Source organism: Cololabis saira, chromosome 16 (assembly GCF_033807715.1).
Source record: "Cololabis saira isolate AMF1-May2022 chromosome 16, fColSai1.1, whole genome shotgun sequence".
NCBI lineage: Eukaryota > Metazoa > Chordata > Actinopteri > Beloniformes > Belonidae > Cololabis > Cololabis saira.
The window spans coordinates 32,628,525-32,643,128 of record NC_084602.1 but is presented as its reverse complement, the minus strand read 5'-3'; the positions used below and the strand labels follow the sequence as shown (position 1 = coordinate 32,643,128).

The 14,604-nt window shown below is 38.8% G+C and overlaps 1 protein-coding gene across 2 annotated transcripts in view; it reads right to left on the bottom strand.

The window, feature by feature from the left end:
- Positions 1–14,604, bottom strand: part of ralgapa1 (Ral GTPase activating protein catalytic subunit alpha 1) — a 97,652-nt gene that overhangs the window by 21,025 nt on the left and 62,023 nt on the right. For both annotated transcript variants that reach the window (XM_061744510.1, XM_061744512.1), the window contains exons 40-44: positions 12,676–12,747; positions 12,391–12,514; positions 11,889–12,044; positions 7,798–7,956; positions 5,405–5,532 (exon numbers count right to left, since the gene is read on the bottom strand). In XM_061744510.1, the coding sequence (XP_061600494.1) occupies positions 5,405–5,532; positions 7,798–7,956; positions 11,889–12,044; positions 12,391–12,514; positions 12,676–12,747 (639 nt within the window). The remainder of the gene's footprint in view (positions 1–5,404; positions 5,533–7,797; positions 7,957–11,888; positions 12,045–12,390; positions 12,515–12,675; positions 12,748–14,604) is intronic.

Here is a 14,604-nt window from a genome sequence, read left to right as displayed (position 1 = left end):
GGCGAAACATTCGATAGCATTGTTTTGGAAGAACCGAGCCAAACCAGACATAAAGCAATGGTACAAAGAACTCTCAAATTGCCTTGCATTAGAGAAACTGACATATGCCATGAAAGGGAAATCTGTTGACTTTTGGGAAATCTGGGGACAGTTCATGCGCTTTATGTGGAGTAATCCATTGGGACCTGTACTGGATGAATCTGTTGAATGATAATGTAGGGAGGATTCTGTTTTTGTTTTGAGTTTTGTGTGTAATGTTTTTTTTATGTCGTTGTTTTGTCTCTGTATCTTTATGTCTGCTATGCTTGTGTGTTTTTTTTTCATTGTTTTTTTTATTTTTATTGTACATTTTATTAACAGATAAATGTATTGTTGTAATAATTGGAAAAAATGTCAATAAATATAGTGTTCAAAAAAAAAAAAATAAATAAAAATAAATAAATAAAAAATAAATAGCATAACTATCAGAAGATGAGATTATATTGCCTAATCTTAGTGTTTAAATGTCTTCTGATATAAAAGCACAACAGCACACATTTTGTAATATGCATTTGGAATTTCCCAAAAAAATAACTATATTTAGTATTATGTTAAAGAACTTAACTGTTGCTTAAGCTATAATAACAGTAATCTGTCACTCAGCAGGTTTCTCCTTCTACCTTTCTATGGCCTCATCTGTGAAAAAGGTCATTATAGGCCAAGTGATGCTAACCAAAGATCTGCCGCTGCGTGCACCAGTAGTCAGCGGGCAGAACAAGTGTGTTGCCGGTCAGTGCTGCATTTCCATCCTTACTTAATGCAGCGTGGGCACTATGAGGAGAGTGTGGCGAGTTTTGGATTGCCTGCCGTGCTGCAATGAGCTGATATGTGAGATAGAGCTGTGCTCACACACAGCTGCCCCAGCAGCCTGGCACTATGGAGGAGTGTGCTGTGTGTTTTTGGATGGCTCTAGTCATGGTGAATGAAAGATCAGAGACAGAGAAAAGGCAGATGGACTGCCCCGAGGGCCAAGGCACAGAGAGGAGGGAGGGAAGAGGGCAGACAGAGGAAGAAAGAAGAGAAAAATGCCAGTTATCACTGACATACTTTGCCCCGCCAACCTCCTCTCTCCATCCCTCAGTTTCCCCATTTGCTTCTGAGAGAGTCCATCAATGAGGGCCTTGGTCTTCTGATACCGCACACTGAATCCTACACTGGCATAAGGCCTTATGCAACATGTGAAGAGGAAAGAAAATGTAACTGTTTTTTTTAATCTTTACATTCATCTACACTGATACAAATATCTTGCTTGATCTACTTAAAAAAAATAAGGCAACTTTTTGCATGAGATTATTATGTAGATCAAGAAAGACTAGTCTTTGTATAAACTACTTAATTTTTTGTATGTAAATAATAAATTTTGCAAGTACAGTCAACTTAATTGTGTTAAGTTTTTACCAAAATTAAGTTGACTTTACATGCAAAAATTAAGTTGACTTTACTTGCAAATGAATTTTGTACATTCTAAAAATTAAGTCGTTTATACTAAGACTAGTCTTTCTTGATCTACATAAAAATCTCATGCGAAAAAGTTGCCTTAATTTTTTTAAAGTAGATCAAGCAAGATAGTTTTTACTGTGGTGTTCTACTTAAACAAATAAAGCATGTTTCATCTAAACGTTGGTCAATCTGCCCAATAGATTAAAATGGTTAAAGGAAAAGTAAATACAACAAGTTGCTTGTTGTTTGTGTGTAAATGAAAAGATTGCCTGGGATTACAGAAATACTGCTGGTTAAGGAAAAAAATGCACAATGTCTTGTTTTTTGAACAAATGCAGATTAAGTTCAAAACTAGATGTATTCATGTAAAGCAACAAACTTAATTTTTTATTGTAAATATCACAGATTTAAATATGTTATATTTACATGCGCTTAGATTTATTTTTTTCAGTGTAGTAAATGTTCAAATTTGTGTTCCTATCGGATAATTTGATTTCTTCTTCAGAATGTTATAATGAGAAGACAAAGTCAAATTTGAGAGAAAAAGACATCTGAATAATAGTTCTCTTTTTGCACACCTTGCATCATCTTCATCAGTTTGTGCTGTTGTAAACATGAATTAACTTTAAGTTATTTCTTGTGACATCATGGTGAGAGTTTCTCCTAGTTTAGAGCGTCGAGACTCACTGCGGAGATATGAACATAGAAAAAAATGAATGAAAAAAGAAAAGCAAAACATAAAAGAGACAAAAAACAGACAATATGACAGAGATAGAGGGAGATTCATCAAGATAAAGGAATTAGGGAGACAAGAGAGGCAGTGCAGGGACAGAAGTACAGAGGGAGATAGAAAAAATGATGATGGGGCAATGGAGTGATACGGATGAGTAGAAAAAAAATTAAGAACACAACAATGGATGTGAATGTGGACCTACAGAGTTGGGGAGGTAGATGACAAAAAGAAATAAAAAGGAGTGGCTTAAGTAGCGGGGGTGGGAGAGTTGGAGGTGGAGAGAGGAGCAGATGAGAGCAGTGAGAGATGGGGAGTCAATAATGACTGATTACTGTAATTCAGTCTGTCAGAGAGATCGACCTGCTGCAGCCACCAATCAATACACACCAGGGCGCTCGCAGACACACAAACACCCGGGAACAAGCGTACGCGACACGTGTGTGTCGCTGCGTGTACACCACCGCACACACACACACACACACACACACACACACACACACACACACGGGTGGTACAACCAGCCTCACGCAAAAACACACTGTTCAGGTGTCGACATGTCTGTACATTTACTTCAGATTGCTGGAGTCACAAAAGCTCACAGGAAGTCGGGCAGAAGTATGTGAGAGAAAGTGCGTGTGCGCACACACAAACAAAAACAGTCAGGGAGCGTTAGCTCTGGGCCCGATTCTCCCACGGAGCCCAATGATCTTTCCCTCTGGTGGGTGGATGTAGCACCCCCCACCTGTCCCCATCGCTTTAGCAGGTAACATCACCTCCACCACATATGGGAACATTACATCAGGAGGGATGAAAGTAAAAGCATTAGAAGAAAAGACAATATTTAGAGGAAAACGTTATATTAATGAGATGAAACAAAGAGAAAAATGGAGGACAAGAGGCAGTTTTATCCTACAGAAAGACAAAGCAGATGATATACAGGACTGTCTCAGAAAATTAGAATATTGTGATAAAGTTCTTTATTTTCTGTAATGCAAAAATGTCATACATTCTGGATTCATTACAAATCAACTGACATATTGCAAGCCTTTTATTATTTTAATATTGCTGATCATGGCTTACAGCTTAAGAAAACTCAAATATCCTATCTCAAAACATTTGAATATTCTGGGAATCTTAATCTTAAACTGTAAACCATAATCAGCAATATTAAAATAATAAAAGGCTTGCAATATTTCAGTTGATTTGTAATGAATCCAGAATGTATGACATTTTTGTTTTTGTAATTGCATTACAGAAAATAAAGAACTTTATCACAATATTCAAATTTTCTGAGACAGTCCTGTAGATGATGGATGGGACAAAGAGAAGAGAAATGGTATAGAAAGAGTAAAAGAGGGAGGAAGGGTACCAAGTGGATAAATAAAACGCTTCTTGGGGGAAAGAAGAAGTACTGCAGTGCACCTTTCCCTTCTCCTGCAGACTTGTTGAGCCTAATTCTGCTCTGGAGTCGTTATCATGTAGATATACGAGGATGCAGATCTACAAGCAGGATTGACATTCATATTCTTGTCAGTGCAGGTGAGTATACCACAGTGCCCATGCAGTTCAGAGAAACCATACAATTGAACCATAACTGCTTGAATACCAGAGGAAGGCTTGCAGTACAGGTGGAAAGAAGAGCTGTGCAGACAAAGAGAGACCAGGACCAAAAAATTCACTCAGTATGAGATCCTGTGAGGTCCGTCACAGTGTAATCATCACTGTGCATGAATGTGGATACTTGTTTGGAAGAGTGTGAGTGTGCATGTCTGTCCACGAGCCCACAAAGCCAAGCCTCTCATTTAGAAACAGAGTTATAGAGTAGAGTCGTCAATAAGCATTGATCGCTGGTCTTCTTCCAACCAAACTACCATCACATCAGATCAAGCAGACAAACTGTAGACGCACGTGCCTGCTTCCCATTTCTTTTAGTCACACTTGGGTGCGTTTACAAAAAACACACACCAAGTGTGTATTCTTCTTGGCAAATGTGAACACGTAATCTATAACAAATACATAGCTCTTCATAGCCTGCTAAACACAGCTCTATCATCCCACCAGCACTTGTACCGTGAAAGACAAACATTACCGGACATCGAACTGATATCCTTAATCCTTGAGCTGACTAGTGTTGGGGCACAGTCCTGTGTTGAACATGGGAAGAGTTTATTTCAACCCGAGGCCAGCCTCGATTTCTTACAGCTGACCACATGGTTTGAAACAATGGAACCTCCAAAATGACTCAAGGCCTCAGCAGGCTTTGCATTTACGTCCCCTCTGCGATAAGGAATAGCCTCCTCATTGGGCACAGACCCCAAAACATAGGAGGGGCCCCTGCCGATTTATTGCAGCCCAGGCCCGACTAGAAAGAGCAGGCTACCCCTTTCTTTTTCTCTTTTCTCCAAAGCCCTCTCCCATGGAGTTCTCTGTGAGCTATGAAGAAGTCCACAGCTCCTATTTTAGCATGAAGAGCTACTAGCTATGGGCCGGACTTCTCCATTATCGGGCCCGAAGAAGCATCTGGTTGCCTGGAAATGGCAACCATAGTTTGCATCGATGCAACGAGTGATGTTCGCATGTTCCGACCCACAGATGAGCCAAACGAGGCACCCTTGCATCAGAACTTTATCCCAAGTGTTGTTTCATCATCTTTAATACTTGTGCATTTGAATGAGAGAAGTTGTTTGTATTTATTTTGCACATATTTGTAACATTTGCTGGTTGCAAAGGCCTGTGCTTGGACTCCTTCCTTCACTGTTACTCTATAGCGTCACCCTTGGCAACAGGCTTGGCCCTTGGCACTTAGGGAATAAAAGCTATTTTGAAACGGATTGTGCCGTTTAGTTATTATTTCCCATCAAGTGGTGTCCCGTTTTGATTTGGTGGGACTTTCCCCCCCCAAAAGGTTTTGGTTGATCAATTTGAATTTTAACACCTTCAACTTTGTAGTGCAGCATATTTGGATAAAATGATTTTCTACAGTATTTTGACTGGAAAAATAGACCAGATCTCACTTAAAATATCTGAATCATTAATAAAAAAACACATAATTTCAGAGTTACTGTTAATTTAACAATGTAACAAAGAAGAAAAGAAAGAAATGCAGGAAAGAAAAATAGGATGAAATAACTTACCTTCGGCCTCTGATCTTGATCGTTCATATTCTGATTACTAAAAGTTTCAAAAGGATACAAGTTCTGGTACAGAGGAATGAGGGATTTCAGAGCTCGGCTTGCGTTGATAGCCGTGGCTCTAACCATGGTGGGCAAAATCTTCATGTCCACTATGGCACCGTCAAACAACGGGCCGAAGAACGGCACCTAGAGAGCAAAGCGGGCAGAAAAAAGACAAAACAGTGAGACAAAACTAAAATAAAGGTCCAAGAAAAAACTAAATGTAGATATTTTGTGGAACAGAATACTAGCCAGTGGATATGAGGGCTTAGCGAAGTAAGCCAGACAAATACTTACTGAATCAACTGTCTATTTTTTATTTTTTATGGAACAATATTTGATTCAGACCATGTCTTTCTGTTTTAATTCAATATTTTGCTTGTGGAATCCACCAAAGAGAATAATGTCAGGCTTTTATTGAGTTTGTTTCTGGACCAGGTCTCCGAGCCATGCACTCTGTGGTTGAATACATGTGCTTTCAGGACAACAACAGAAGAGATATCTTATCCAACTTGTTTTTGGATATGATAATTCAATGTTTTCCTTAGCAGAATGAATGAAAGAGAATACAATTATGTTATTAGAGCGGTGGTATCTATGTCATACAGAAAAAACAGCATTTTATTGTGTTAGGTCTTACTTGAAATAGAGTTATGCCATCAGTGCTCTGGTATTAATGTCTGTGTGTTTTAGATTGGTACATTAACCAGATCAAGAAGACTTGAGGCAGGACTCTCTCTAGGATTTTTAGTAAATATGGATGCATATCGGTGGGGTCTGGTAGGAAATATATAATTATATACCAAAGCCTGTGTACGTTCCCAATCCTGCTCATAATCAATTTTCCGGGCCTTCATAATCTATACAATGTAAAGCTTCCATCATCAGCACAAATGACATAGCTGAAAAAACAGAAAGTTGACATAAATGGTAGATAAATGGCTATGGTTGTAAACCATTCAAAAAAACCTCCATTCTGATGATCCAGCTTCTCCTTTGGGCCTCATTGTTCTCTTTCATGTCCTACACTGAGTTGGAAAATCTTGATCAGAGCCAAATCCTAAATTATTTCAATTATGTTTTTGACAGAATTTTGCCTTAACCAATACGGATAGTGACTATCCATGTAGAACACTGAGTTCAACTCAAATACTGTTCAGTTTATCACGTGCAATTCATTAGTACCACTATGTCAAGGCACCCAAAACCTCATAAATGAGGGAGGGTGTACTTAATTTTTTTCACAAGACTGCATTTAAAGCAGCACAATGTAACTTTCAGCTTTTGTTGAGTTTGGCGGCTCCTTTGGACAAAAGCGGTAGTGCTTTACCAGAAAGAACACTACATTTCCCATGAGCACGAGTGCGTACTGCCGGAAAACTCCTGTCCCCGTCGCGTGCATTTGTTTTGATGAGAGAAGGTAATGTATCTATTTTTGGCTAAACAATATAATATGACAATGTTGAAAAACACTAAGTTGGTTTTATTATTTTATTAAGTTGTTTCAGCGAGATAATGCGCCCTACAAACTCATACGCTATGCACCTTTTTCCTGTCACGTTTTTTAGAGGGACTTCGTCATAAATTAGTAGTCCAACATACTTACTGACAAAATAAAAAAAATAACCTGTGAATAACTGAATGCCCATTCCTTATATTTTGCAGATCAGCCCTGCACAATTTTACAGGTCTCAGGAAAAATACTACATGGAAAAATACTACATGTTCTACATGTTCTACTACATGTTCCGTTTGATCGGGATATTCCGTTAGGCGTTTACATGACAGAATATTCGGGTTTTAAAAGGAGTAACCCAGGGGTCATATTCGGGTTTTTAAAAACCCGAATATGAGCAAATTCGGGTTATTCAAAGGGGTTATTGGTGTTTACATGGCCGTGCAAATTCTGGTTATTGCCAATATTCAGGTTTTAAAAGGGTTATTGAGTGCATGTAAACGCAGTCAGTGTGTTCCTCATCTGCATTCAGACGTGTTTATCTTTTGGTAAAATGTGAGACAAGTATTTCATTAATAGCCTTAAATCTCCTCCCCATATTGGAACTAAAGTACGAGTCTGGATAATTAATCGACTGGAGACTGTCAATGTTTTCACCAAGTTTCAATAAAGGCCATCTCAGAGTTTCAACTGCTATTCTATTGATTACACTAACTGACCAATGATTTCCCACAACAATTACAGTTCCACAAAAGGTGGCATGTCTAGTTATCACTCATTACTACAGTGGGAGATTAATTATCACCCTGAAATACAAAGATGAGTTTAAATACCCTGCTGATTCAGAGCTACGGTAGTGTTTCCAAGGATTCTGAAGGAAGACTGACATACAAAGAGAAACAAGAATTTAAGTAAATTTCAGCAAATTGTAGTTTGCGTTGTTGAGATGATGTTACCTCTGGTTTCTTGAGTATATGAATGGAATACATATGGTTCTTCATGGGGTAGATGATGATTAACACATCCCCAAATTCAGTGGGGATGATCCCTCGGCGGTAGTCCCTGGAATGTTCTGACCAAATGATGTGGACTTCGTCGTTACCCAGGTGTCGGAGCTGGGGAAGTAAATAGGGAAAAGGACACAGCAGGAAAGATAATTAATAGTGGCATCAACACAGAAAAACCTCTCGATAACATTCTGCCGTGCTGCATAAAAAAATGCAACTAGAATGCCAACAAAACCCCCTCACACGTGGATAAAAGGGGTCACACACATCAAGCTGGATAGCCTGTATCCATCATAACCAAGGCTTTTGATATTTGAGTGTGTGTATGTAGTTTACGTGGCCCTGAGCATGATGGAGTGAGTGTAAGAAGATGGAGAGTCATTGACAAGATAGAGCGAAGCCCCGAAAAGATGGAGTATGGGATGGAAGACAGATAGGATAATGTGTGAAGCTGTGAAGGGATCTTTGAGTACGTGTGTGTGTGTGTGTGTGTGCGTGTGTGTGAATGCGTGTTCACTCAGCACGTTCCAGTCAAGGCTGGCAACAGCTCAGTCATTAACCTTGATGTATGTCAAAATACACACAGACTCCGCACAAACCATCGCCGGGTTGTCAAACACCTTTAGATGGAATTCAGTGTTATTCTTGCCCCTTTATGCAGCAATTAGCTATATTTTATTTTCCTTTGGGGATTAATTAAGTATTTTGAATTTCAACTGAACTAACATCTGGAAATATAAAGACCTACTTCGGTGAGCCTAAAAAAAAAGAAGAAGTTTGTTAAGCAAACACATCGGTGAAATGCGATTAACTTTACATCGAAGCAGTGTTTTAGTACTTCAGGATGTACAGTTACAGTAAATTAAATGTAAGTTTGATTCAAATGCACACACCATCAGATAAGATCAGCAACAGCAAAAGTTGTCTCGCCGTATATTCTAGACCGGGGGTCAGCAACCCGCGGCTCCAGAGCCGCATGCAGCTCTTTAGCGCCGCCCTAGTGGCTCCTGGAGCTTTTTCAAAAATGTTTCACCTTTTTTTTCTTCCTTTTTTTCTTCTCTTCTTTTCCTTTTTTCTTCTCTTTTTCCTTTTTTCTCTTTTTTTCTCTCTTTTTCTTCTTCTTTTTTTCCTCTTTTTTTCTTCCTTTTTCCTTTCCTTTTTAATCTCGACATTTCGCCTTTTTTCTCGAAATTTTGACTATTTTCTCAACATTTCGATTATTTTCTCGACATTTCGACTTTTTTCTCGACTTTTTTCTCGAAGTGCATAATGAAAAAAAAAAATCTTCCCTTAGTTATAACTAATATAGATATACCGGTATGCAGCCTTCATTCTAAAGCTTATACAAGACTTTTCATTTTTTGTGGCTCCAGACATATTTGTTTTTTGTGTTTTTGGTCCAATATGGCTCTTTCAACATTTTGGGTTGCCGACCGCTGTTCTAGACTTTTACCCTGGACCACCTTCATCTACAACAACGAGTGGCACAGCACCAATCTGATTTTTCCCATTACAACTGAACCTTTAAACGTAACATCATATGATTTCCAGGGCGTTCGAGGGATGCAGGGTGAGTTTCGATGCATACTTATGTTGGCGATCAACGCTGCAGTCGTTAAACAACTCCCATGCAGTTAAAAATATATAGTGTAACACAAGGTAATGCATGGTGATGGAAACCAAGACCGCACTTCAGAAACACTGGCTGTATGCGACTGAACAGAGTATCACTTTATCCATTTCTCAGCTGAAAGTCTTGGAAACTGCATTAAAACACACCTGGAACAGAGTTTAAAGCCAGCCTGTGCAAATCATAAGTGCAGGTGAATGTTGTGGTGTGATTTGTGATGCGGAACAGGTCTTATCAAGGGGTCTTATTTGTCAAAGAGGGGCCAAGCATTTATCCAACATGCTTGCACACAATGCCTCCTATTTTTTGTGAGGTGCATATATATATATATATATATATATATATATATATATATATATATATATATATATATATATATACACACACACACAAACACACACACACATACATATACATATATACACATACTGCGCCAGTCACCTCTCGTTCAAATACTATGCAATAAAAAAAAAGAGGAACAAATCAAAACAAAGCTGTAACCTCCATCATCAGTTGGTGTAATGCCACTTTAATCCTTCTAATCATGTTTCAAACAGATGTGTTACAAGATTGAAAACACCACACCGCAAAGAGGGAAACCTGGACAAGAGCCCTGCAGAGGACTAAACTGTGTTTATGCATGTGACTGTGGCAGAAGGATAGATGATAAATGTCTGCCAGTATGGGTGGATGTGTGTGTGTGTGTGTGTGTGTATGTGTGTGTGTGTGTGTGTGTGTGTGTGTGTGTGTATACAATCTCTTTCTGGACATGTTTGTAAATTGTATCTGTACCTGTTTGCAAGCTTGACTGCGCTACCTAACGTGTTAAGTGTGTGTGGGTGTCTTTTTCTCCAACATTAACACAAATTTATAGTGTAGTAGTTATTTGTTCAGACTGAGGTGAATAAAACCATGTGCGAATGGCTATTTGTGTAAAGTCAAACAAGTTTAAAGTCTGCATGCATGTGCATGTGTATCCGTGCATTAGTGTGTGTGTGCGTGTGAGACTATGTATGTTTGATGGGGCCATCAGCTGATCAGGGAGACGGATGGTGTCGAGCCAGGCACCGATAATCCAATCAGGAGCCTGAAGCGATGTGATAGGCCAAGAAGCAGGAAGTATGATCTGATTACAGGGACATTATGGCCATGTGCAGAGCGGCCAGTGCCTGAGGGTTGACAGGTGTGATTACACACAAACACAGACATGAACACACACAATAAAACCTGCCTGCCTAGACACTGATACCGGCTCGTGCCCCACACCATGCACAAATGCAGACATGATTTCTCCAAAGAATCATTGCAACCACTGCTGTGGTTAAAAAGCTCTGACGAGGGGAGGAACAAGGAAAAAGCAAGACAAGAGATGAGGACTTTTGCGATATTGTTTGTTCCTATCAGAAAATAAAAAAGTTACAAGAAAGAAGCATTATCTGGATGTATTAGTCTGACGATTTACTCAGACGAACATCTTGAAATACATTTTAAATGTTCTGTTTTAGTTGGGCTAACAAAGTAATCAGATTTTTTTCTAACATCATCCAAATGCACGGGTTGCCTCTCACCAAATAGACAATATTGTTTAGTTAAGAGCCTGGTTAGATTCTGGCTGAATACTGGGAAATTCTGACTTTTTTCTAAATGTCACAATGTTTACAAGCCGCGTTCGAACTAGGAATGGGCGATATTTTACCGTTCACGATATACCGTCAAAAAAAATCCACACGGTAAGAATTTGTCATATCGCGGTAAAAACGATAACGAAAACGATATGGTTCTGCATTAAATCGAGGCACAACGTGAAGGAAGGAAGGAAGGAAGGAAGGAAGGAAGGAAGGAAGGAAGGAAGGAAGGAAGGAAGGAAGGAAGGAATGAGCCAGAAAGAAAGATACATTCCCGTTGATGATGTTTTTGTGTAAAGCTGGATTTATGGTTGTGCGTTAAATCCACGCACAACGTACAGGAAGGAAGGAAGGAAGGAAGGAAGGAAGGAAGGAAGGAAGGAAGGAAGGAAGGAAGGAAGGAAGGAAGGAAGGAAGGAAGGAAGGAAGGAAGGAGCGAGCCAGAAAGAAAGAAATGAGCCAGAAAGAAGGATAAATTCCGGTTGATGAGGTTTTTGTGTAATTGGTCTTTATCAATTCAATTTAATTGGTGTAGTTTAGTAGCATTTACTATACTTTTAGAGCAGTGTTTTGGGGGATCCAAAGACTGAATGTGGTGATAGATTTATAGTTACAAAGGTGGGGTTGAATTGTTTTTTTTTTTATATCGTCGTTTTTATCGTTATCGGGATAAATGTCAGAAATTATCGTGATACATTTTTTAATCCATACCGCCCATCCCTAGTTCGAACTCATCTATTTTATCAACAGCCATCGATAACGACACTCCGTCAGGTTGTTGTTACCTTCTTGGTGAGGTTGTGGTCCTGGTCATGGGGCATGCGAGTGGAGACGTGGTAGACGACTTCGGTGGTGGAAGTGGCATAGTAAGGTGTGGTCTGGCCCGTACTGCGATTTCTCTGAAGGCCTCCCATGAACCCACAGTGAGTGGTGAGGTCCACCTTAAACACACAAACACACAGCGTATAATAGGCCAAAAAAAAAAAAACAGATCACCTTTTACGTAGATTTGACCACCTTCAAGTCCAGGAAAAACTGGACTTTATCCAACCAATTTTTAAAATGGTTGACAATGTCATTGCTTTCCAACTATCACACTACTAAAATGCCAAAACCCATTAAAAAAAAACAAAAAAACATCTATCTATCATAGAAACTACCATGGGATGAAATTAACCTCCTCCTCTTTACACAGTAAAAAATAGATGACTAATTAGATAATGTCAGCCCATTGAAACCAAAGAAAAACAGAGGCCCTGTCGGGTAAGTGAGTAAATGTGCTCTTACCTCCCAGCCGAGTCCTGAGACAAAGTCTTCATAAGCTTTGCTGCCGGTTGTGTTTGTTAGTATGGAGTGTTTATCTTCTTGACCTTCAGCAACGTAAAATACTGCAATTTTATGGGTCTCACGGCTGGAAGACAATGAAGGAAAATAATGATGAGCACTATTTTAAAGCGGTAACGCTCAACTGGTTTCATCTATGAGCTTAGAAATGTTGAATGATGAATTGATAGAGCAGATGGTTGAAGAAGAAATTGACTGAAATACAAATAAAAAATAAAAAATGTTCACCACTGCCGTGAGTCCAGGTTCTTCAGCTCTCTCAGTAGCTTCTCGTTCTTCTTCAGCAAATGAAAGTTACTTCTGTAAGACACAGGTGCAAAATGAAGAAGTCATTACACAGTGCATCAGTTAATATCTTAAATACAAGAAAAAGGTTTAGAGAAATTTGGCATTACTGAAAGAACCTGCTGTATTAGGAAACTACAAACACATTACAAAGTACTTTTGAATGTTTCTTTTAATTTTTTTTTATCCACAGTGCACACTGCAATATTGCCATTTATTGTAACGGATAATAAAAGAACATCACATTCGCCGTCCAGTTTGATTCCCTTCAAAAGCGAAAAGTGTGTAGATCCTCATTGAAAATAAAGATCTGTTCAGGAGTCATGGTATTGCTTTAAAATGACAAACCTGCACAACATGTCACCCAACCAAGTCAGCAAATAAAAGTGGTTGTGATACGTTAGCACATTTCCATATCGATTGCACTGAAAGGAAGCACTTCCTTCCAGAAAAAGCTATTAAGAATTAAATAAAAGGCTCTCAGATTTCTAGCAGCGCTTTACACGTATTCATACTAATGTCAAATTCAATTTACTTATATAAGACTAACTCACAACAGACTTCTCAAGACACTTTACACAAAAAGCAAGTATCAGTAATAAAAAAAATGCAACTAGATGTTAAAAAACAGCTTAACAGTGCAACAGGAATAAAGGGATATAATCCCATCACCCTCTACCAACAGATGACGTTTCATTCTTAACCTTACAACGCTGGATGCATCATGTCATTCACCATGAATTTCTGAGACCTCTGCACCACCTCTATAATCAAAAATCTTGTGAGAATCCCAAGACACAAGAATCTTGTAAGAAGCCCAGGGTTTATTGACTCAATATATTAATAGAGGAATTATAGCATTATTTTCACTTGTCTTCCAGCTGCAACCTGTTAAGATCCCATCTTGGCCCCACAACCCTCCTGGATGAGTCCTGGGAACATTTTCATCAAAATATTACTTTAACTTATTTTTTTCTTCTTCTCTCTTTATCTTCAGAGTTCTATAATGTTCATTATACTCTTTTTAGCATCTTTTTAGGCAAGGCAAGTTTATTTATACATCACAATTCAACACAAGGTAATTCAAAGTGCTTTACATCAACATTAAAAGTGGCAAGGTATAATTAGACAGTAAATAACAAATAAAATGAAATAAAATTGAGAAAAAAAGGTAAAATAATAAAAAGCACAAGTTGCTGAAAACTAAGGGCAGTAGGGTACCGCAGGTACACATCTCATTTGTGGTTTTCAGAAAGAATTTAATTTAAGAGTACGCTTAAATAAATAAAATGATAAGAAAAGAGGTAAAATAATAAAAAGCACAAGGAGGATGAAGAATTGTGGTTTTATTATGAAAAGAGACTTCTGATCATGTCTGCAATTTGCACTCAGCTGTATCAGAAAGTAGCAGTTCCGTGGTTAGAACTCATGTTTCAAACAGGTCACTGATGTTGCCGAGTGACCTGAGTAAACATGTGACACGTCACTGTGATGCCGGTGACATCACAGGGTGACATGACAGCGTGACATCACAGCGTGACATCACAGCGTGACATCACAACGTGACATCACAACGTGACATCACAGCGTGACATCACAACGTGACATCACAGCGTGACATCACAACGTGACATCACAGCGTGACATCACAGCGTGACATCAATCGGTGACATCACAGGGGAGGACATTCCGGAATATGCCTTATTCTGCTCAAATTCCGCCACAACCAAATAAAACAACTCAGTTCTATTCAGACTCTGAACAGTAAACAGCATTTTATCCTCATTTTATGAATTAAACATTTCAATCTCCAAGCCGCAAAAATGTTTGCAAAGTGGTTTTCACGTGAAAAGAAACGAGTGGTGGCAGGTC